Source organism: Mercenaria mercenaria, chromosome 14 (assembly GCF_021730395.1).
Source record: "Mercenaria mercenaria strain notata chromosome 14, MADL_Memer_1, whole genome shotgun sequence".
Lineage (NCBI taxonomy): Eukaryota > Metazoa > Mollusca > Bivalvia > Venerida > Veneridae > Mercenaria > Mercenaria mercenaria.
Window position 1 is genome coordinate 25139503 of NC_069374.1, and position 24373 is coordinate 25163875.

General features: G+C 36.7%; 1 protein-coding gene across 1 annotated transcript in view; it reads right to left on the minus strand.

The window, feature by feature from the left end:
- Positions 1 to 4229: 4229 nt before the first annotated feature.
- The window catches only part of LOC123526701 (sacsin-like), a 28888-nt gene continuing 8744 nt past the window's right edge, over positions 4230 to 24373 (minus strand). The window contains exons 3-7 of the mRNA XM_053523091.1: positions 22770 to 22883; positions 22097 to 22244; positions 19792 to 21420; positions 5904 to 16189; positions 4230 to 4352 (exon numbers count right to left, since the gene is read on the minus strand). Coding sequence (XP_053379066.1) covers positions 4245 to 4352; positions 5904 to 16189; positions 19792 to 21420; positions 22097 to 22244; positions 22770 to 22883 — 12285 coding nt within the window. The 3' untranslated portion in view covers positions 4230 to 4244. The remainder of the gene's footprint in view (positions 4353 to 5903; positions 16190 to 19791; positions 21421 to 22096; positions 22245 to 22769; positions 22884 to 24373) is intronic.

The following is a 24373-nucleotide window of genomic DNA, read 5'->3' on the forward strand; positions in this document are numbered from 1 at the left end:
AAAGAAGGATAAATTCATTGGTAATGACAGCAGTACTTAAAATTTATCTGACATGGAGCAATACCATATTTTTGGTATTATTCTAGTGTAATATTATTTTGACGTTGACACCTTTTCAAGTACAGAAGACGCTGGTTAAATTAATTTTGTCTATGAACAAAAAAAAAAGAAATTTCGAATTTTTTTGGCTTAAAAGCTAACATGTGGCAAAAATATCCTTACTTTCTTCATGTCTTTTCACATGGGATTACTGAAACTTGTTACTGGTAACAATATACAAAAAAAAATATCATGGTCTGTTATGATCCATAAAACAATGTAACAATATGTGTATACAATTATTATGAATATAATGATCCATAAAACTATACAACAGTGTACAACCATTATCACATTAATGATTCATAAACCTAGGTAACAGTATACAACTATCATGTCTATATTGATCAATAAACCTAAAACATCTATAAACATATGGAAAATAGCTCTATCAATATAAAACATACAAATATTCAGTGTATTGGAATTATATATGAGCATAATATATGAGAATTACATATCAAATATTTACAACTTTATATATAACTTTAATAATTCAAAAGCAAGAGATGATAACTAGACACTGACACCTACAACATGCGTAAACTTAAGGAAAAACCACGGAGTTGACGAGAATTAACGACCAGGAGGAAATTCCAATTTATTAAGAGGTTAATATACGACTTGGTTGTGCCGGAACACCTTCTATCATACTTGTCCGAGGGCCTTAGCCTGAGGGCCATTATGAAACTAGGTGTGCCATTATGGCTTGAAGGCACAACCAGTCGTTTATTGACCTTTTTTATTATATACCTTCGCTTCATATTTATCTTGTTTTTTTTCGCTTTACATATTTTCCACAAACTTAAAAGCATCATCAACAATGCCACCATAACTTGAGAAGTGATCTAAAAAGATTCAGGACTCGTTCACCCGCCATAGTGACGTTGCTTTATGAATGACGTCAACGGCAGAACGCGCGGACGTTCCGGTTACCCGGGGTCATTATAATTATGGATACGTCAGCTGTGGCCGTAATGGCCGTTGTTTACGGCGTTTTTGTTACTGTTTAAAGTAAGGTATATAATAAAATAAACTTTAACAAAGTCTTAGTATTTACAGAAGCAATTAAAAATACGAAATTTTAAATCTAACTGAACGGAAAAGAACATATTATTAAATAATTAAATATAAGCATAAAATGTTTTCCTTTATTCTCCGTTACAAGTCAGCGGCTGAAGAAATAACCCAGTCAGGTAAAGCATATTGAAATGTAGTTGTGTAAACACAACTGGCAATATTTATGCACCTGTCAATATTTTGCCCGCCCGGGGGAGCGGCGGGCATACACGGGACTTTAGACAGAAGACCATTCCCGACAGGCGGGAATTTGACAAACATTTGATGTACCAACCAGGCTCTAGGGTGGGATTTAGACAAAAAAGGTTGTCTCTGGCGTGGGGATTTAGACAATAAAATTTTCAGCCCGCCGCCCCCCCCCCCCCCCCCCCCCCCCCCCCCGGACGGGCAAAATATTGACAGGTGCATTATACATAGTTATATATGTACATATAGCTAGTTATTCCTAAAACATTTTTCTCTTCAAAGCAACGATTCGTATTTGCAACTCGTGATGTAACAAGTTGATAATAAAGCTGTCTGAGGACAGCAACGCTCGACTATTCAACAGCCTTGTCAATGGAATGAATAAAAAAGTAAAAAAACGGGGCACAATTTTGTAAATATACAAAGTAGAGTTATGAAACCTGATCTTTACACTAAAAAGTGAGCGAAATTTCAATTCATTCCCATTAAGTAGGTTCTGTGTTACCAGCTCACATACAAAAACTTAACCGAAGCTAAGTCGAAAAAGGGGCATAATTTTGTAAACGGGCAAAATAAAGTTACAGAACCTGTGCAGTGTAAGTTAGTGTGTCACGGAAAATACGTATGTGAAGTTTCATTCCATTCACACAAATGGTTACAGAGATACCAGTTTACATAAAGAAACTCAACCAAATCGGGACGCCGATGCCGATGCCGAGGAATAGACGAGCGCAAAACGAGCGGTGAATGCGAAAGAGTTCTAAGTGCTTCTTTATTTATACACTTAGAACTCTTTCGCATTCACCCCTCGAATTATAGCTCTACCTATTCTTCGAGTAGTCGAACTAAAAATAAATATATATTATATATGATTATATACTGTTTGATATGGGCACGAACTTCTATGTTTAAACTAAATCGTTGTCAGTTTTCAATATTTAACGGAAAGGACTTCATCACTTTATGGGCAATGCCCGTCCGAGTTGTTTTTATTCTTTTAACAATTAAACATAAAAAGATTATTAATTTACAATTTTCAGCAGATATACCGGATGTATATGAGTTTGAACGCGTGTCCAGCCCCTTCACATTGTACAGACCAGTGTCAAGTAGCACCATTTATTATATTTAGTATATTCATTAAACAATAACTTTAACCGTTGAAGGTCATCAAATCTATTTCTATATACAACTACTTTCAAGACAAAATATATTCCAATACATGTCCAAATTTGAACTATAACATACTAAAACAACATAAAGCATATATAATTAAACATATGAAACAAAATTTTCATTAATTATCAGAAAGTTAAGTTTTACATAAACAGTGAACAGTAGGAAGTTTTGTTCACATATTCACATGACGAATGGCCACATGTTCAGGAGCAAGTGGAGCTTGCACTTCCAGTAATGTCACACGACTTTTACTCAAATTCATTGTACAAGTTCAATCAATTACTGACATAGCGGTATAGATAAACCTACCCCTCGAATTTTAATCCCGAGAGGAAATTATCGTTTGCACTTCATGTATGATATCTTGAGCAATTTTGACCACAATTTCTCCATTAGCTCTACTATAATTGTCAGAGGGAATTCCGGGTGCTGTTACTGCATTAGGGTAGCGCATGCGTGTATGCCATCCCGTCACTTCTGACAAACGACTTGCGTATGTCCCCAGTGCTGACGATAGACCTATGAAATAAATAAAGTAACATAACAAAATTTCGAACATGGTTCGATTTGTTGTCACAACACATGGGTTATCGGTATACCGTACACACGAGGAAAATCGCTCGGTTTAGGTAGTGGTTAAAATTTCCTTATTACTTAATTGATGCTTCTAAGATAACAAGAGGACCATGATGGTCCTTAATCGCTCACCTCTTCCCACATGACCCAGTTTTGAGTATGACGTCGTTTTTTTCTATTATTTGACATAGTGACCTAGTTTTTGAGCTCATGTGACCCAGTTTTGAACTTGACCTAGATAATATAAAGATAAAAATTCTGACCAATTTTCATGAAGATCCATTGAAAAATATGGTCTCTAGAGAGGTCACAAGGTTTTTATATTATTTGACCTATTGACCTAGTTTTCGAAGGTACGTGAGCCTGTTTTGAATTTTACCTAGAAATCATCAAGGCCAACATTCTCACTAATTTTCATGAAGATCTCATGAAAAATATGGCCTCTAGAGAGGTCACAAGGTTTTTCTATTTTTATACCTGCTGGCCTAGTTTTTGACCGCACGTGACCCAGTATCGAAACTAACCTAGATATCATCAAGGTGAACATTCAGATCAATTTTCATGAAGATCCATTGAAAAATATGGCCTCTAGAGAGGTCAAAACGTTTTAATAATTTTAGACCTACTGACCTAGTTTTTGACCGCAGTTGACCCAGTTTCGAACTTGATCTAGATATCATCAAGATGAACATTCTGACCAACTTTCATAAAGATCCCACAAAAAATGTGACCTCTAGAGTGGTCACAAGCAAAAGTTTACGGACGCACGCACGGACGGACGGACGACGGACGCCGCGTGATCACAAAAGCTCACCTTGTCACTGTGTGACAGGTGAGCTAAAAAGCGTCGAAGAAACGAAAAGCAATGACTTTCTCAAATATTTACCTTCAACAAAGGATACCTAACAGTGACTCTCTGTAATATTTACCGTCAGCAATAGATACTTAACAGTGACTTTCTCTAACACTTACCTTCAGCAATGGATATTTAATCTCTCTAATATTTACTTTGAGCAATGGATACTTAACAGTTACTCTAACAAATATTCACCTTTAAAATGGATGCAATGAGTGACTATCTCTATCATTTACCTTCAGCAATAATTACTTTACAGTCACTTTCTCTAATATTTACCTTGAGCAATGGATACTAAACAGTGACTCTCTCTAATAGCTTCGATTTTGTTGGCATCTTTTGCAAACCATGCTGCTTTTAGAGATTTCTCTGCTGCCTGTACATAAAATATAAACTCGTGATAATTTAACAGAGTAAATAATACAGTTTATTCTTTTGTCTTTCTCCTTTATTCAGTAAGGGTGAAGTTTTCTCGTGATACCTTAAACCACGTTAAATGCACATAAAGGTTTTAGCTTGATATCAACAGTTTCTAAGGTTTTATGGCATTTTCAGTACCACAAGAAAAAGCGTCAGATTTTGTCAAAAATAGCTGTCGCGACATAATTTTGAAGCAGTTACCCTAAATGCAGCCTTGTTTTGCCCTGTTTTGACTTTTTCTACTCTGATATGCATACAAATTACACATTTAAACTGTTAAATATGTGCACTTTTACCTCTGATGGCTAGAAATTAGCAATCAGTAGGCTATGAATATGCAGTTTTTGAAAAAAAAATACACTCAAAACAGTGAAAGTGTGATATTTTGGGGTTTTATCCTCATTTTCAACAAAATTGCAATACATTTGTCATTTTCTATCAAATTCTAATCGAAGTAGCCCATTTCCACCATCATCTGGCCAGATTTCAATTTTTACCAATGTCATCTTATAGGTTATAACACACTAAATAGTTTTTGTTCTTTATTCTATATAAAATTGACCTATTTCCAATGGCCGCAGCACACACCAGGACCCATTTTAAATGTCTGTAACCTACATTTTCTTGAAGAATATTGTTAGTGCTAAAGAAAAATCAAAAGAAAAGTAGGGGTCATGTCTGATGCAAGAAAAATAATTTCAGTCAAACACACAAACTGCAAAATCAGCTAAAACATGAGACCCCAAATTATACTAGTGGTGTATGATCTAAGTTTCCATGAAAAATTTCGTCATGTTGTTATTTCATTATGAAAATGCTACCTACATGTCAGTCATAGATCTGTCATGTGATTTTAGCAAAAAAATTGCAAGAAAATAAGGAAAATAGCTCTACAGAGCAAAAAAACTGAGGACTATTTGTGTCCGCCATTATGCGACTACCATTTTTTTCGCGCCATTTTTCTATTTAGTGTCTGTATGCCAATAGGTTTCCGCTTTGCTACGGAACGCGCATATACAAAAAGGTATTACAACAACACGAGACCGTGGGAATCTTTCTGTTAATACAAGTGTACTCTCCTGTAAAACACCCCCAAAAAGTGACAAGAAGAGTAGTTTTATGGTAGAATATTAAATGATACGAATCACAAAAACTGTATTCGTTCATAATTAGGAAATCAAATAACTTTGGATAAAAATTTCGCTATTACATTTTCATTACGTTGGTACTAGAAGGCTAAGGTTATAAGGTATTTAAAGTTAAAGTGGCAAAATTTCTGTTAATGACTTTGTTCGTGGTATTGGAGTCAAGGTAGGATGATTATTTTGTAAGTTGTTCTTACTTGCGCTTGTATAAAAATATTCCGATCATTAACATCATTGTGATTAATAAAGTTTCGTTCTAGTGCCGCTTGATTAGAAATATTTCGCCAAATGTTATACTATCAAAGTTTTGAATCATACGATCTATTAATTGACAAGATAAAAATAATAAAGATTTGTTTTACCTGATGAGCCTGATAGCACACCCAGTTGTAGGTTCCACATGTAAGTACCGTTAATGATTCATGCGCATAATCTAGATCACGGTTTGCTTGTCTTTGCCATCTTTCAGCCTCTGAATAGCAGTGGGCTGGCTCCCGTTCAGCTCCTTCAGCTTCTTCGTCATTCTGATTATTGACAGCCGTTACAGACGCACTCTTATAGGCTTCAATTCCATCTCTGTCGAGAATTTCTTCACACGACTCAGGGTTTTTGCACATGAATACCTTTTGAGCAGTGAATAAAAGTTCATCTACCAAACAACCATGGACTTCTTTCAGTTTTAAAATAAGGCAATTTGTGACTTCAGTGTACCAATTGCTGTTGCCAGTGATATCAAAGTAAACAAGAGTTTTATTACCTTCGGTTTGAATATGGACTTTCTTTGCCTCACATGTATTTTCAATGACTTCGTTATTCAAAAGAAGATTTGTACGAATACCTTTAACATGTTTCAATCTTATTTTCAAAATCCAGGAAGATACGTCTTTTTCTTTTTCAACGCTCCATTGCTGTTGTAGTTTGTTTCTTATTCCATGCCGTGCAAGCCTGCATACACTTGTAACAAACAGTTGATTGTGAATGAAGTGCTCAACATCTTCTGCTAGATCACTCTCTATCTGGGAAACAAGTGACATATCCACTTCTTCTTTCACGATTTCCGTTAGTAACGACGGACGAGAAGTTTTTTCTATTTTCCTAAGACAATCTATAATTTCATCCATCCTTAATCTGTTTAAGGAAAATTCCTCAAGGTTAGTCATACACTTCAGCTTGATGCCTCGTTTCAGCCGATTGTGCATGTATCTGTTGTTATCAATCACTAGATCTCTAGCTTCAGTCAACACATTTTCATCACTGAGAAGATAAAGTGAGTCTAACTTCAGTGGTATCTGTGATGTCTGTTTCCTTACCTGCATGAAAATATTGAGCATAGCTTTTAATACAGCTTCTCTCTGTGTTGAAGACGTTTCCTGACCTTCAAGCTCACGTTTGATTGTTTGTATGACAGATACATACATGCAAATATCTGGTTCCCTTTCAGCTCCCAATTGCACAAACAAATTTTCAAACTGGCCATACTGTGTAGGTGACTTTTGCAAATAAGGTATTACTTCTTCGTCCGCGGAACAACCTATCACGACTGACGAAGCCACTTTTAATGTGTCTCTTTGGGGAAAGTAAATGATTGGAACATCCTTGAGAGTGCTGGCCTGGTCTTGTCTAGTGGCTGATTCGCTGATAGCTTTGTATATGTTTTCCATAACTTTAGTTATCAGCTCACGATAACCCACCATTATTGACAAATTCTCATTCAGTTTCCTTCCAATCTGCTCACAATGATTTACCACAAGACTAATGTCCGGATGCGAACAAATGCCAAGTTTCTGCATAAATACATCTGCATTGTTTCTTACTGGATCAGCCCATACTGGCAATATATTTGCTGTCGTCCAACATGTATATGTAATGTCTTTTTGATCCCGAACGGAACCAGCGAAACAAAAGCGCTGCGAGCTATTAAACGGTTTATGTATTACAGACAAACCTTCTTTTAAGGCATCTGGCATTATAAATGGAATAAACGAAAACCCCATGAAGTCGTTTCGCTGGTAAAAGTATGCTCCCATTTTAAATAGTTTATCTACCAGTAATTCTGATTTTCGTTGGACATGTATGCTGGATAAACTTCTATCAGTTGCTATCTCATTGGCAAATCTTTCGAACAACTTTATATTCATATCGCACTGTAGGCCCAGGCGTTCAAATACATCAGTGATGTGCGACTTGTGGTAAACCTTTGGCAACATTTCATGTTCCTTACAGAACATTTTAAAAAAATTCCTAACACGAGGACGATCGTAAAATGTATCTTTCACGCGAACACGGATATTTGCCTCTGTTTCTATAAACTGCAGTTCTTTCATTGCAAATAAAATGTTTTCATTTTCTGTTGTCTGTTCTACCAATACATATCTACAAAGGTAGTCGACATGATCATAAAACTGATCCCTTGTTAAATGGTGTTGATTCGGAAATATCAATTCAGTATATACCTTATCTACCGAAATGTAGTCGATATCAAGAATTTTGAACAGATCTTCCACATCCAAATCCCGCAGTAAAACTGCATTTGAGACTTCAGTAATCAAACGAAGTCCTGATCTGGGTAGTCCTTTTGGTACTACAACTATACGATCAAAACTGTCTATTGGTGTTATATCGCCGGAATGTGTGACAAAAACTGGGACCTTTTTCAGGACTTCCACACAATCTTTGTTCTGTAGTAAATTGGCGCGATCAGAAAAGTATTTCAATAGTAAGTCAGCTTTTGCAACGTCCAAAGGAGCACGTTTAACTTTATTAATGTTCCTAACTAAACACCGTATGCATTTTTCTGGTTCTTCAAACTTTGGTATTTGTTCTAGAAGAAGTTTATATGGCGAAATAGTGAGGACACTAAAGGCTTCAATATTTGTATCAATCTGTTGATCATGGTCCACATTTTCGGTTCTGGCGACATCCAATGATAAATCATTCCTTCTGACTTGCTGATCACGGTCAAATATGGACTTATCTAATTCAGTAAATCCAAACAGTTTAATCACCTCATAAAGCTTTGTACCTCTCTGAAAACTGTCTAAATCGATTAAGGTATCGATGTCTAACGCTGTGAGCAGTAACCTCTTGTCAGAAGTTGGTTCTTTGGATGGAATCAAATGTAATGAATTGATGACGTCTAAACATTTACTAACTTCTTTTCGACTGCAATCAGGCAACTGCTCTTTGAAGAAGTCCCAGAAGATTCTGATCAGTGCCTTTGATGGATATTTCTGATTCCACGGATCATTTATCTGTTCATGCATTCCAAACAAACCTTCAGACCCAGTTAAAGTCATAAATTCAGCAACTGTAAACCGCTTCATGAGCCCGCCTGACATCTCTGTAAAGTATTCACGTTTTTTCTTCTTCTTTTTCTGAGAAACTTTGAGTAAACAATGTGCCAACAATTTGTGTATAAATTGGTCATGTCTTCCTCGAAAAAAATCTGTAAACTCAGTAACAAATACTGTACTGGATGCACTCAGTCTTCTCAGTATTCCATCTTGCGTGAGAATAATGGGCAGGTCTTGTAACTTTTCAAAGAATTTTTTGTTATCCGTCACACAGTACTCAAACACCTTTCGCAAATTACTCTCATTTTGAAAGCCTGTTTGACTAACATGAAGATTTAAGAATACATAAGGCTTTCCATCTTCTTTTTTGTCAAAAGTACTTAAGTAGTCAATAACATGCTCCGGAGATAAAGTGTCAATTTTCAATCCACAGTTTTCAAATGAATCTCTGATCTTTTTTGGGACACTGGCAATTTTCATTCCAACCGACCTTAGAATATTGTTAAAGGACGGTTTGTCGCTAATTGCATGAGTTTCGCAACTGTGGTAAACCGTATATTGATCGTCATCTTCTGAAGAAACTGGAATCCAAGAAAGCCTGAATTCTGGTGAATGGCCTTTCAGATTTGCTGCTAAGTTTTCTTGCAAAGCTGGCATGAAAGGCAAATGTTCTGTTGATATGCGACTGTAGACGTTCTTTGTGAGTTCTTTCCAGTAAATATCGGACGCACATTCAGATAAAGGAAAATGAGAAAAGAAACAGTCCAGAGTAGATTTTACAAACGTGTGCGGGAAGTATTCATCTGAGAAAGACTCAAACAATACAGAGTGAAGTATTTGCAGATAAATGATATACGATCTTGCAATAACATGATTCAAAACAGTTAAGTTCCACTGTGTCCGGTAACAACTATCTATATGATCAGACTTCCATAACGATCTCCTTGTTTCGTGGTCAAGAGTAAAGTGTCCATTTACATGTACTGGCAAACCAGTATCAACTGGGAGCGGCAGTAAACAAAACGCCTTTCCAAACGTTTCTCTCTTCGCTTTCTTTTCACAGACTGCAATTCCTCCTTGAGGCAGCAGGCCTATATCCCCTTTGTCAAATGCCACTCTTACTAGTTGAGGTATTTCAATAGCTCTATCAAAGCCAATAGTTTGAATTACATGGTAGGAAGAGGAGATGCATCTATCAACCAATGTTTCCCTTAATATAATCCTGTAGTTTACTGATTCTTGTCTAGTATTAAACACTTCTCCTCTTCGATCTCGAAAGTCTCTACACATCGTAGACTGGCTAGTTGCAAATTGACTTCGTTTGCACAAATCTGTGTCAGACAATTTGGTTTCAATTGTGTACTCTTCTGTGTATTCACCACTGTCAAACGAATATATTTTTACTGTTTCCAGATATTTCAGGAATATCATCGAGTATCTCAATTCCTCACAGAATATTTTCAGAATATTAGACAGTTCCGACAAATCGACAACGTCATCTTTAATGTCCGATGGTTCAGTTCTTAAAGGAAACCTAAACATAGTTCCCTTCTCTCTAAGGTTTGGAAATCTTTTTTCATGGTAGCCTTTCAGAACATCCGCATGGTTTTCTCGGAGCCATTGTACATTCTTAAACCGCTTTCCAGGCTTGTGCTCTGAAACCCGCGGGACAAAACGGGCAAGAGGATCAAATATACACAGGGTTTCGCCGTTTTCAAGTTCCTCTCCGGCAGTATAAAATGATGGAGCATCGGTAATATGATAAACTGCATTAAACCCGACTCCATATTTACCTGTTTTTGACGGATCATTAGCTTTGCTTCCTTTACCAAGTTGAGTTATTCCCCTTAAGTCTTCTTTGGAAAACGCGCTGTTGTTGTAAACACATAAAGCCGGCCCCTGTAAAGGCTTGAACGTTTCGACAGGTATATCATCAGTTGAATATGAAGTGGAGTCTTTAATGAAGACGATTTCGGTTGCTTTTGCATCGTCGGCATTTTGTAGCAATTCCTTGAATATTCCCGTGTCAAACGAAAACCCGTCAACTAGCCGTCGAAGTCTTGAACATAATGGTTCGATTTGATAGAAGTCTTCAACGTCCTCAGTTGTTTCTTCAAGCCGTTGAAGTTTTTTACCCTTGATGTTCAATGATTTTGCTAAATGTAGTGGTACAAGTTCATGTACATAAATCATTGTAGCTGTTCTTTCAACATCGTCTGAATCGTTTAAACATAATGTTGAACAATCTCTTAGAATGCAATTTTCGTCAGGAACATAAATTGCACTCACTGGTCCTTCTTTAGACAGAATGATATTTAAGTCTTTCATTTGTTCTTTTTCTAGACATTTATGTAAAAAGTGTAATAAATTCACATAAGCATGTATTTGTGTTTCATTACAGGGCGTATTTTTCTTACCAACTGCAATCCTTTGTAGAATTTCCGCGGCATCTCTTGCATTAAGTTTTTCAAGAATTTGCAGAGAAAGACAAAGTTTCGGACATCGTGAAATTGAGGACTCTTTCGCGTTATACAGATACGGCTGGCAACCAACAAGCGCATTGTCATCTGACACGTTTTGAGGAGAAACAAATGTATCTCTTACCCATATTACTGCCTTGTCTTGAAAATCTTTCACTTGATCGGAGTTACTGAATTCCTCTAAAAAGTCATACACTTTCTCGCAAATCCGTTCCGTAGCATGCTTCATATCTATATCTCTAGGTATGTCACTGTTATATTCCGTAATAGCTGTAAGCTGACTGACAACTTCATGCACGTGCTGTTCCTTGCAAATTATTCCATGCACTCCTAGTCTACAAAACAATGTTTCAAGTTTTTTCTCAGGCAACTGCAATTTGTCACAAAAGTTTTTGTCAACAATTAAACGATGGCAGGCAACAAGTTCAATGAATTCACAGGTGTACAGACTACCAGGTCGTTCTAAACCAAGATATGTTTCCAATGCTTTATGGTCGTTGCATCCTTTCCTAAGTGGAAGTCGTTTGGACTGGAACATCAAATTATCTGCATGCCACATGAAAGGCCAATCTTTTGGTTTCAACATAACTGGCAGGAATGGCCATTCTTTAAGTTCATTAAAAAGTTTCTCGTGCAGTTCAGTTTGGTCACACAGGTAAGACACAAGAAACAAAGACCGATCGGCGGCACAATCAATACATGTTCTTTCCTCGGTTGTAATCGTTCTTACTATATTCAAGACCATGTCGTCTGACAGTTCTTCAGTTCGCATACCAAGTGCTCTCAATTTCTCATAAAGACTTTGATCTTGGTCTACAAATTCAGTTTCAGGAAAATATCCTTCTGCATGACGAACTAATTTTGCTAGCTTTGACCTAGGATCAACAATTTCAGTTGTTTTTTTCAAGCTGCCATCATCAGAGGGAATACATTTATTTTTCATGAGCCAGCTATTAACGGATTCTATGTTTTGATTAATAGCATAACGAAGTATACTATTCCTTTCCGCGTTGGTGATTTCTGACGACAAACAGTCGAGTTTAGGGAAGAAATAGCGTACAAGGAAACGTTCTGGCGTAATAGTGTTTTGTTTCATCATGCTGCCATTTGAGTCATTTAATAACGTATAAATATCTCTCGGCATATCAATGGCATATTCATCATGGTGATTGTCCAGTATTTTGAATGTTGTATCTCCTATCTCCTCGTCTTCACGTATGTCTGGGTCCAAAAATACACATTGGGAAACACTTACAGCGTTTCCATTATGTTCAAATACCTGAAAACTTGTTCTGCTGGTGATATAGGAGTAAAATGTTTCAACAAAAGATTTGTTTAAAACTTTGTCATCGATTTCCTCCCTAGGCCATAGCTGGAATGCTTCTTTTTGTGGCATTGCCATACTTTCCAGTAAAAAAAGTAGGGCAGATATCACAGGATCGCACATAAGCTTTTCATTCCATTTCGTTTCTTGTGTATTTTGCACGTCGTCCGACTTAATTTTCAATCGCGTCCGATCCGCAGACAAATGAAATTTTCCGTTGATGTGAAACTTAAAGGAATGTTTATGTGGAGTTGGAAGAAAACAAAAAAAGTGTCCGGTGTTATAGAAAAAAGGCAAACTTGCAATATCTATTAATCTATACCTCTTGTTTTGTTTCTGTGCCGGGTTAAGTGTGCAACTTTCAAAAGGTATAGCGACTGAGGCTAGAGGTAGTAATGCATGTTTGCTATATGTATTCGTTAACAGGACAGGATCTGTTCCAGTTGCCCAGGAGACCAGCCATTTTACTGTACTGCTTTCATTTCTGTCATTTTCAAACCAGCATTTGGTTGTAATGTTTACTTCCTGCAGCTGTTTTAAAGGTCTGCTCTCTAATGTCTTATTAATCTTCTGTTTATTGACTTCATGTAGCACCGTTTTTCTCTGATGTGTGTCTGGTACAACTGCAACGCCTTGCTTATGAGCTCCAACTTCAAACACTAACTTAGCTCCTGATGGGTCAGAAACGCTTTTGGGTAAATGGTACAATCTGATTGATAATGTATTCTGATTAAAAAGAAACAAGTTACTAGCCAATTTCATTACTGAGTCCATAAGATGTTTGGCTGCACTTTTTGTATAGACAGTGTCACTTATTTCACTTTCTTTTGTTCGCAGTGGTAGTCGGAATAACGTTCCGTGGAAATATGGAGATGGATCAGAGAGTATTTTGCATCCAAATACATTTTCATATGGTTTAAATTGATCAGTAAATGTGCGAAGTACTTCCGCATTTCGTTCTTTAAGGTCTATACGAACACCAGGGCTTCCCTTTGGCAATGCTGTCTCGAGAAATGTTGTATGAGGATCAAACATAATCAGATTTGAACCTGACAAAATACTTGGGACATCTGTTAGATTATACACAGCGCAAAATCCTTGACCAAATTCCCCTATTTTCTCTGCATCGTCGCGTTTTGTTCCTTTTCCAAGTTTTCTTATGTTAACAAAATCCTGTTCTGAAAACAGGGCGTCATTGTACACCCAAAATGCCGGTCCTTGACATTCCGACATACGCTCGCTAATTAAAGTTGTACTTGCTTCGTTGTTTTCACGTTCATCGTACATAATGTAACACTGGCTTGCACCGGCATCATCTGCGTTCTGAAACAATTCCTTGACAACTGTGAAGCCATCTTCATACCCATGTTTTATGATATTTCGAATTCGCATAACTAATGGTTCTTCTTGCCCCCAACTCTCAAAGAAGTCTGATTCTGACAGCATTTTTTGTGTAAGGTTTGGAACCCCAATAGCTTTAGCTGTTTGCATCGGTACATCTGGATGGATAGGCACTGCATTTCGTGTCAAAGAAAACGAATTGTCGAATTCACCAGCTTCAAAATACACGCACTCATTTACAGGTTTCATCACTACGTCAGAGGAATTGTTTTGGTAAACTGGACAAAATAAGTCTGATGTGCTCACTTCCTGCAGATAATCATCTTTCAACTTATTTAAAATTGTAATTGCCATTTTACGCAATGAAGTTTGCCTTCTGTTTCCATGTTGACCTTCAGTTGCTAGTTTTATCCGGCCAAGTGCTTTGACAAACATATTAGAATTCGGACATCTGGCACAACCCAAATCAGAAAACAACCCCGATAAGTGTTGCAATTCAGTCGGAAGTTTTGACATAAATGGATGCAAGTCTTCATAATTCCCTTCTAAAGAGTCTATATATATGTCGTCCGGAGAAACAAATTCATCTCCATTCCAAATAAACTGATCATTTGGTTTCTGAAAGTTCTGAAGTATTCGTGTAACAACATCGTCTCTTTGTTGTGTACATTCTGCAAGCCATTCATATATTTTTGAAATCATCTGTAGGCACGCTGATTTTTTTGTGACGTTGTAGCTATCAATCACGTTCTTAAAATGTGTTATGACATCGTTAACTTTTGGAGGTTGTGTCCATCCAAGTTTGTCTGCCACGTTTTGTACTACTGTACAGTCGATTGTATAGTAGACTGAACCTATTAAATGTATATATTGTGATGACTTTACTTCTGATGGCAAAACCAGACGGCAGTCACAACTGCGGGCTTTCAACATAATGGACTCTGGGTAATTATCCGGACCGACATGCTTAATTGGAATAATGCGCTTGTCGCAAAGAAATGCTTGATCAATTAGCTCTTCGTTGCCGTTCAAGAACTCAAGCAGCGCTTCAGCTTTTCTTACATTTTCGTTTTTATTTTCTCTTGAACTTCTATTGATATTCTCAGATGTTCTTGTAATATCCATCGGCTTTATGTCAGCTCTTGTCTTCAGACCTAAATGCTTTAAACCTTGTAAAATCAGTTCATCTTCATTTCCAGATAACTTTGGAAAAACACCTTCATTTTTGAAAAGCTTTGTTAGTAGTTCATCTTTTGGATCAAAGAGAGCAGACGGTTCCTTCCACTCCCCATCTTCCGACTGAAGAAACTTTATCCGTTTAGCAGTTTGAATAATCTCCCGGTTTTCCACCATTCCAGGTTGTTTTAACAACCATAGAATAAATCTTTGTTTTTCGGCTGGTGTATAATGAAATGAATTCTGTAGAGTTCTTATGTTAAGCTGCTTCTCATCTAATATTTCTGCGCCAAGTTTAGCTGCTAGCGTTAGCTCTGTATCCGATGATATAAGTATCATGGGCTTGTATAATTTGACCGGGAACTGATGTCCTCGGCACAGGGTATAGTTTTCATTGATTGATACTAAATCAAATCCATCGTCAAAAGTAGACTTGACTTGCTTAAACAGGCGTATCTGTTTCAGAACGTTTAAACTCTGTGGTGTCAACTCCGTGTGAAGTATATTTGATACATATGTCAGAAGCGCAATGTTGTGACTACTGTCGTCTACATTTGTGTTGAATTTGTCAATCTCTTTTGTGCCTATACGCTCAAAAAGCTGAACTAGCTTCGAACTTTTGTCATCAGTAATGTAAGTGTCAATCAAAGCAGTATTGATAAAGTCAGGAACGTTTCTCACAATGTTTATTGATAACAACTCAAATGCATGACTAACACTTTCGGCCTCTGTCTGGTCTTCACACTGAGGGAAATACATCATCAGTGATGACAAGCTGCACAATTCAATTTCATTCGCAGTTTCCCAGTTTGGTTTAACACTGAATGGAAACATTGGTAATGATGCAAAAACAGATATCGACTCTCTATATCTAAATTGTATGAATTTCCACACATTTTCTAGCCACTGTTTCCATTTTGATACGTCCGACATGTGTAGAGTCAATAACGTTCCTGTTCCTAGGTTTTCCGTCAGAACTGAATCAAGCATATGAGCTGCACTTTCCGCATCGAGAGATTTGATTCGATGTGTTCCTAGCAATTGAAAATGTGCCATAACTTTTTCATGAATGACAAATTCCAAATGGAATCGCATAATAACAAAGGAAGAAGTAGTTGATTTTCTACAAATATTTGAATAACAACTGTATGAGTATAATATGTTTTCATAATAGAGAATTCAGGCCCCGAACCAAGGCTGGACCGAGGGGGGATGGGGGGGGGGGGGGGGGCATGCCAGTTGGCTGAGAAGTGATCTACACTCATCAGTTGCACCCCACTATGTTGGCAAATGTGTATGTTTTCTCATTTTTTTTTTTACTAAAATGCACAAGAGGCCACCGTTTCATACCTATATTTTAAAACAATTCAAGGGGAGACCCTCTGACCCCACTAACACGAGCATAGCCCCCTCCCAAACTTACCCCCTCTTTGCGCTATGCAACTCGCCGGTGACGCCTTCGTTCTAACAAAGAGCCCCCAATAAAATATTTCCGGATCCGGGCATTGATATGCATTGATAATTAAAGTGTGATCGAGATTGCATATAACCACCTTTGTCCGGCAACTTATGTCGTAACCGAAGAGCGAATTTGTTTTTTAAACACTTGAGTAGAGTAGAGTCGGGTTAGATAAAAATAACACCGAGAACAATATAAAACGAATGTAGCAAAAGAATGCCTAAAATTTACTGTATATTTTTCTGGCAGTGAGCTAGAACATGAGATCACATGGCGCAAATGAAAGTATGCAGAACTCGCTACATGTTTACTGATCTCTTATTTACATGATCAAACTATGACACTGAATATGCAGAATAAATGAGAAAAAAAAGCATTTGTCTCAAACTAAATCCTCGCGGCTGTATTTAAAAAGCATTATTACAAAGACGACTGAAATGTTTTATTGAAAGTCAAATACAAATTTTGAGAGATCTATTTAAAGTTTGAAACATCACAAAAATTAACACGAGGGTCATAATGACCCTGTATCGCTCACCTGCGTAATATGAACTACATGTTTCAAATGTCAAACTGATGATTTTTAGATTTTTTTGGAAGATTTTCCGATGTACAATCAAGTAACCCCTGGGGCGGGGTCAATTTTACCCCGGGGGTCATGATTTGAACAAAATTTGTAGAAGTCTACTAGGCAATGTTACATATGAAATATCTAAGATCTAGGCCTTCTGGAGTATTTTTAGCAAATTTATGAAGATTGCCATATGTACAATCAAGTAACCCCTGGAATTGGTCAATTTGACCCGGGGGTGGGGGGAGGTCAAGATTTGAACAAATTTTGTAGAGGTCCACTAGGCAATGCTACTAGTCAAATATCTAAGCTCTAGGCCTTCTGGTTTATTTTTAGATAATTTTGAAGATTTTTCTATGTACAATCAAGTAACCCCATGCGGCGGGGTCAATTTGACCTCGGGGGTCATGATTTGAACAAATTTTGTAGCGGTCTACTAGGCAATGCTACGTGTCTAATATCTAAGATCTAGGCCTTCTGGTTTATTTTTTAAATTATTTTGAAGATTTTCCTATGTAAAATCAAATGACCCCTGGGGCGGGGCCAATTTTACCCCGGGGGTCATGATTTGAACAAAGTTTGTAAAAATCTACCAGGTAATGTTACATATCAAATATCTAAGATCTAGGCCTTCTGGTTTATTTTTAGCAAACTTATGAAGATTTCCCTATGTACTATCAAGTAACCCCTGGGACTGGGTCAATTTGACCCTGAGGGTCAAGATTTGAACAAATTTTGTAGAGGTCCACTAAGCAATGCCACATCTCAAATATCTAAGCTCTAGACCTTCTGGATTATTTTTAGAAAATTTTGAAGATTTTTCTATGTAAAATCAAATGACCCCTGGGGCTGGGTCAATTTTGACCCAGGGTCATGATTTGAACAAACTTTGTAGAGGTCCACTAGGCAATGCTACACGTCAAATATCTAAGATCTAGGCCTTCTGGATTATTTTTAGAAAATTTTGAAGATTTTTCTATGTACAATCAAGTAACCCCATGGGGCGGAGTCAATTTGACCCCGGGGTCATGATTTGAACAAATTTTGTAGAGGTCTACTAGGCAATGCTACTTGTAAAATATCTAAGCTCTAGGTCTTCTGGTTTATTTTTTATTTTTTTTTGAAGATTTTCCTATAGAAATCTATGTAAAATCAAGTGACCCCTGGGACGGGGTCAATTTTGACCCCGGGGTCATGATTTGAACAACTTTAATAGAGGTCTACTAGGCAATGCTACATGTCAAATATCTAAGCTCTAGGCTTCTGGCTTTTGAGAAGAAGATTTTTTAAGATTTTCCTATGTAAAATCAAGTGACCCCTGGGGCGGGGTCAATTTTGCCCCCGGAGTCATGATTTGAACAAATTTGGTAGAGGTCCACTAGGCAATGCTTCCCACCAAATATCTAAGCTCTAGGGCTACTGGTTTTTTAGAAGAAGATTTTTAAAGTTTTTCCTTTCGGTTGCCATGGCAACCAGAGTTCTGCATGGAATTCAATTTTTTGAATAACTTTTGTAGAGCTTCACCCAAGGATCATTCCTGTGAAGTTTGGATGAAATTGGCCTAGCGGTTTATGAGGCGATGTCGTTTAAAGTAAAAGTTTACTGACGACGGACGACGGACGCCGGACGCCAGACGGTGACTGATCAGAATAGCTCACCCTGAGCCTTTGGCTCTAGTGAGCTAATAAACGTATCAAAAAGACTGCAGATGTATCCTATATTCATGTAATAAAATTTTAGGTTCACTGTAAGAAAGATAAACGTTGAGAACTAATAAGTGCGACAACTCGAGACGAGCGCAAGTGAAACAAAAAAGCTAATGCTTTCTAAACCCTTATATGTAACACTGTGACGCTTGGTCTGCGATATAATAAAAGAACAAGGCATAACATAAGTTTTTTGTCGTTATAAGCAGTTTACATGGGCCTTTTAGTCGATTCCGAAGCATACTCGGTTTGTTCTTCCGATTGTATTTCTTCCGACAGCATTTCAGTCATGTAATAGCGGGCAGTTAACCTTACCTGGATTCTGTACCAGCACAAACCTGTTCTCCGCAAGTAACTGTCAACTTCCCCACATGAATCATAGGTGGGGGACAAATGATTTCAGACACAATGTCTTTTTATCAAATCGTCACGGAAAACATACGCCCCCCCCTCCCCCTCCCCCAGTGATCGAACTCGCGACCCCGCGATCCGAGACCGAATGCTCTACCTACTGAGCTAAGCGGGCGGGTGTTCCGATACTGTATTTTTGTGCTTTTTAATTAGATTAAGAAGAGGTAGATCTGTAACACATGTTCAACTGCGTATTTTGTTGAAAATGATATTTATTAAAACTTGCAAAACATTTTTCCCATTAGTTGTGCCAAAAAGATACCTAGATTTTGACCGAAGATGACATGTGTCACTTAGCCTACTATATTTTATCTATGAAATCATGTGACAGACTGAGATGATAACCTTATTGATCTGTATTATATCTGTGAACTTTCTACTTTCGTTTTTATCATGATAAGTGGCCCGGTCATAGATTAGGCTAACTTCATTTAAATCAAACAAATCGAAACGAATACTATCAACATCATCTAATTTCATATAACATACCTGCATCAGCGACCTTCTGTATGATGACAGATGTCTCTGGAAGAAGATTTGTGGAAACAAACTTGGACAGCATTCCAGGGAATAACTCCAGCACCTCCGCGTGTTCCAGGAAAATCGTTTCCGTACCTTCAAAGAAAGTAAATGATCCATCCGCAAGCGGAAGAAGTTCCAAGTTGTTCAAAATCATGTCGGGAAATGATTCAGATGTAATATATTGTAGGAGATGTTCCTTTTGCTGGCAAGACAACTCCATGTAGCTTGTATTACTAAGCATATGGTTGCCTAGAAACTCTGGAGAAATTTGGTTGATTTTTTCTGTTAGATGCGGTAACGAAGCAATTACATTTCTCGGAATTATGGCAAAATTCATCTGTTCTTCAGTCAGCAGTTTGGTTATTGTGTCAACACACGTTTCATCTTCAGACAGTAAAGTAATTTCACTTGCAGGTAACCAATGACCACCCTCGTTCCTTGTAAAGAACTGTTTGTCCTTTCCGGCTTGCTGCAGGAATTTCTTCCCCAGCTCGATCCATCTTTCGTCTGTGTTTTGAATGTCTGGAACAATGCTGTAAACAGATGCCACACAATGCTTTTTGTTGTCATTCCTCTTACTTCGATTGATCATTTCCTGGAAGAGTAAATGATATCCAAATGGCAGTATTTCTGAGACTAATGCGTGATTCCATTCTATTTCCTTGTCAGTATGCATACCGAAACTATCTTTATCTTCCCATTTTATCTGCCGCCTGTTATTCCCTAAAGCAAATAAGGCGTTTATGTATATGGGAAGACCTGTGTGATTCTCTTGAGGAAGAGGTTGGTAACAAAACACACGACCTGTATCTGTAGTATACTCTTCCGTGTCTTCCTCTTTTATTCGGGCGGCTAATCCAACAAAATGGTGATAACATAAATTTTCATCTTTCAACAGCATCTGTATATGATCGGACAATTCGCCTCCCTTAAGATAATTCACAATAAGCCATCTTGATTTAGACTCCTTCGTTTCTCCGTTGTTCAGTATTTTCGTACTTGTGACAACAGCATCAGTGGTCCAATGTTCTGTGGTATCAGGAACTGACTTTCCCATTGTTTGTAACTTTTCATTCAGCTTCCTCCTTTCCGCTTTCAGATTTCCATTTTCATTATTTATCTCAACTGTGTATACTGCCGCCTGATTCCAAACGCTAGCTTTATACAAATGCTGCTTTGACTCATTTAACTCGTCCATGCAACCTTCTTGTGTTCCATTCATTTCTTCAACTTCTGACCTCTCTATAAACACTTGTATTTTGCTTACAGTTTTAGCAAACAAAATGTTTTTGTCCGATTCTTCGATAAATGAATCTAGCAACTCTATAACTTCTGATTGGGAGTAAATGGTGTCTGATAATTGAGACGTCTTCTGTCTCAGTGGAAACCAGAAAATTGTTGCAGGATATTCACCATCTTCTAAAATTTCTTCTTTAAAGTCGAAAGTGTTTTCAAAAACTTTTAAAAAGTCGGACACCTTAAGGTTTTTAGACCGTTTTAGTTTCTTTAAATTTATCGTAGTACAAACCTTATTTTGATCTTGTTCTTTCGGGTTGATAAACATAATCTTGTCGCCACTCAAGATAGTCGGGTAGTCTGTAAAATAAAGTAATACAGTGACTACGATGCTTTGCAAAGAAAATTCGGAAATGTTCATGGTAAAGGCAACAAAAGCAATATTATATTTGGCAAACATGCCTACAGATACTTCTAGGTTGAAAGATGTCTTCTACGTTGCTGTTCGAGTCTGCGGGCTTGAAAATATTAAAGGACATGCCAGTAATTTTACAATAAATGTCAAATTGTAACTGTTTTTGTAATTGTTTGCCACATGATTAACATTATAGTCTTTTATAAGATTTTTTTAAATACCTGAAGACGTGTAAAGCATTGAAATAAAGTCTATTATAATTATAAAAGGAAATACTTCAAATAGTCAATTGAACACATTATCTGAGACTGTAAACGAAAATGCATTTCTCTGTTTAAAACAAAAACATTGATTACATACGTAACCTATCAAAACCATGGAATGTATCTAAAACACCACCAGAATTGTAATAGCTTGAATGAAACAATGGCATGAAAACTTCAAATGCTGATTGATATTAAGTTTTTAGGTTCTGCACTTAGGAAGACTTAGGGGACATGAACTGTCAACATGCCATTTTACAAAATAACTTAGTAATGAGCTACTGGTAATTCCAAAATAAATTTGTTATTATTTTGAAAATATTTTCAATTATATTCCAAAAATACTATTTTAACATACCTGTCATGTGGAATACGGACTTGAAGCCCAGACCGAACCGTCCAATTTTTAGTGGATCGTGAGCTTTTTCACTGGTGTAGATCGACCTGACACCTTTCCAATCTTTCTCAGAAAATACAGCGTCATTGTAAAATACCAATGCCGGTGCCTGAAAATGATTTTTGTGGCTTTTAGTATATATGTAGCATGCTGCACATCTTATCTCATTCCGAGGATATTTGATTATGACTTAACTGTCAGTTAAAGAAAATGCCACTGTACATGTTAATCCCTACCCCTAGGTCCAAAATGCACTAAGTCATTTCAATCGCGCATTTAACACACAGTACAGTAAATGGGTACTTTGCATACTCAACAACTGGTATTTATCTTCCATCGTGCACCGTCACATAGTCTCAATATTTCATATCGTAGAGACATTCCACATATTTCATGCTTTCGTCAATGTTGTTGTTTTTATCATATATATCATTTTGGGGCAAAAATGATTTGTTCACAGTAATAAGAGTAAACAAAGGGAAAAAACTATTTGAGAGGGCATTATGATGTACTTGTAAGGATTTTATACAATGTCCATTGCCAAGAATGTTTTGTTTTCTTTGTTTTTGTTTTTGACTGGTCGACCCACTCTTGGACTCCTAACTACGCCGCTATTATTTTAGATGTTTCTTACCCTAAGAAATTTCCTGAATTTGGTTTCCCCGTCCACTTCCGGGTTGATACATTTCCCTTGGTACAGTATCTTCATCTCGGACGCCCCGGCATCATCGGCATTCTGGACAAGTTCCTAAACATATTAACACATCATATAAGATCATTTTAAGTTATTTCTATGCAGTTTTATGAAACATGATTTGTATACTACATCTAAACTTCATGATATAGCTTAATATTATAAGATATTCGTATTCCAGGGTAAACAAAGAGTTAATTAGCAGCCAAACGACCCTTAAAATGTACATTAAGGGTCTATATCTTGGCTGTTGGTCAAGGGAGTTCTGTGTTCATCAGCACATTTGGGAGCTAATGACTGTCACAGTATGGTTATACTGTTTATTGGAAACAGTCTACCCTATAACTGTATCAATAAGCGAGAAGAAATTTTAAACTTTGATTGTAAAAGATATCTTATAAATATTTATTAACTTTACACGTTATAACTATCTATTTTCTTTTGCATTTCTTTGTTAAAGGATAATTATTTATTGTTCAAATATAATAACAAAATAATAAGAAATTTATTTGGAATATATTACAAATTTCAACATGTTTTAAGGAAGAAAGCAAAGTTTCTATTTTTTTTCAAGTTCTATCACATTCAGGTTCGATATTTAAAAGAAATGTGACATTCACTCATCTAAAGTTTCTACTGCTTTCTGAATATTGTAAAGTACATTCGTCTAAGATTGAAACCCTAATGTGCATTTCAGTGTTATCAAGCACAGCATGAAAAAGGTACACTTTATGCAACTTAATAATGAAAATGAAATTCAGTATAGATGAAACACAATACTTTGACTTTATCCTGTCATATTACATTCCAGTGATGGCGATTGCAGGTATAAGAGAATAATCATTTTTCCATTCTTTTTATCAGTATCGTATATAAATATAATGGCAAGATCACATTTGCAGATATGACCTTTGTCATTATCATATTGACAGATATTGTGTGCCAATGCAAGGAAATTATTAAGTTTTACTATACCCGTGTTTTATCATAATTATTATTATTACTATACTTATCATTATCATTATCATCATCATCATTAACATCATTTTACATTTACTGAAGGAGTATTATTTTTTCCAGCTATCTTTAGGGGACCCTTGTCATACTAACTGCCCATCAAATAGCTACTGTTACATAATCGCTGATAAGCAGTAGACAAGACCGGAATTGTTTATTGGATTTGGTCGTTGGGGGCATTTATATAACCGTGAAGAAGTTACTTTTCCTCCATAGAAGATACAGGCAATCATTCATAGATTTTTCATCAAACATGTGTCTAAATATATCAGTTTTTTACAAATATTATAAATTAGTTTTCAAGTCCTAACAAAATTGACAATATTGATATAAATAATAAATGACACAACAACATACATTAAACTGACATCACGCACACTAGAAATTCGGACACTAAAATGAAAGAAATAAGGCTTCCGGTTCCCTTGTAACTTAACAAAGAGTAAGTACGAATATGTAATAAGTTTCATTCTGTTTGTGTTAATAAAGTGCACACATTCATTAGTGTCGTCTTTGTAAGTATATAA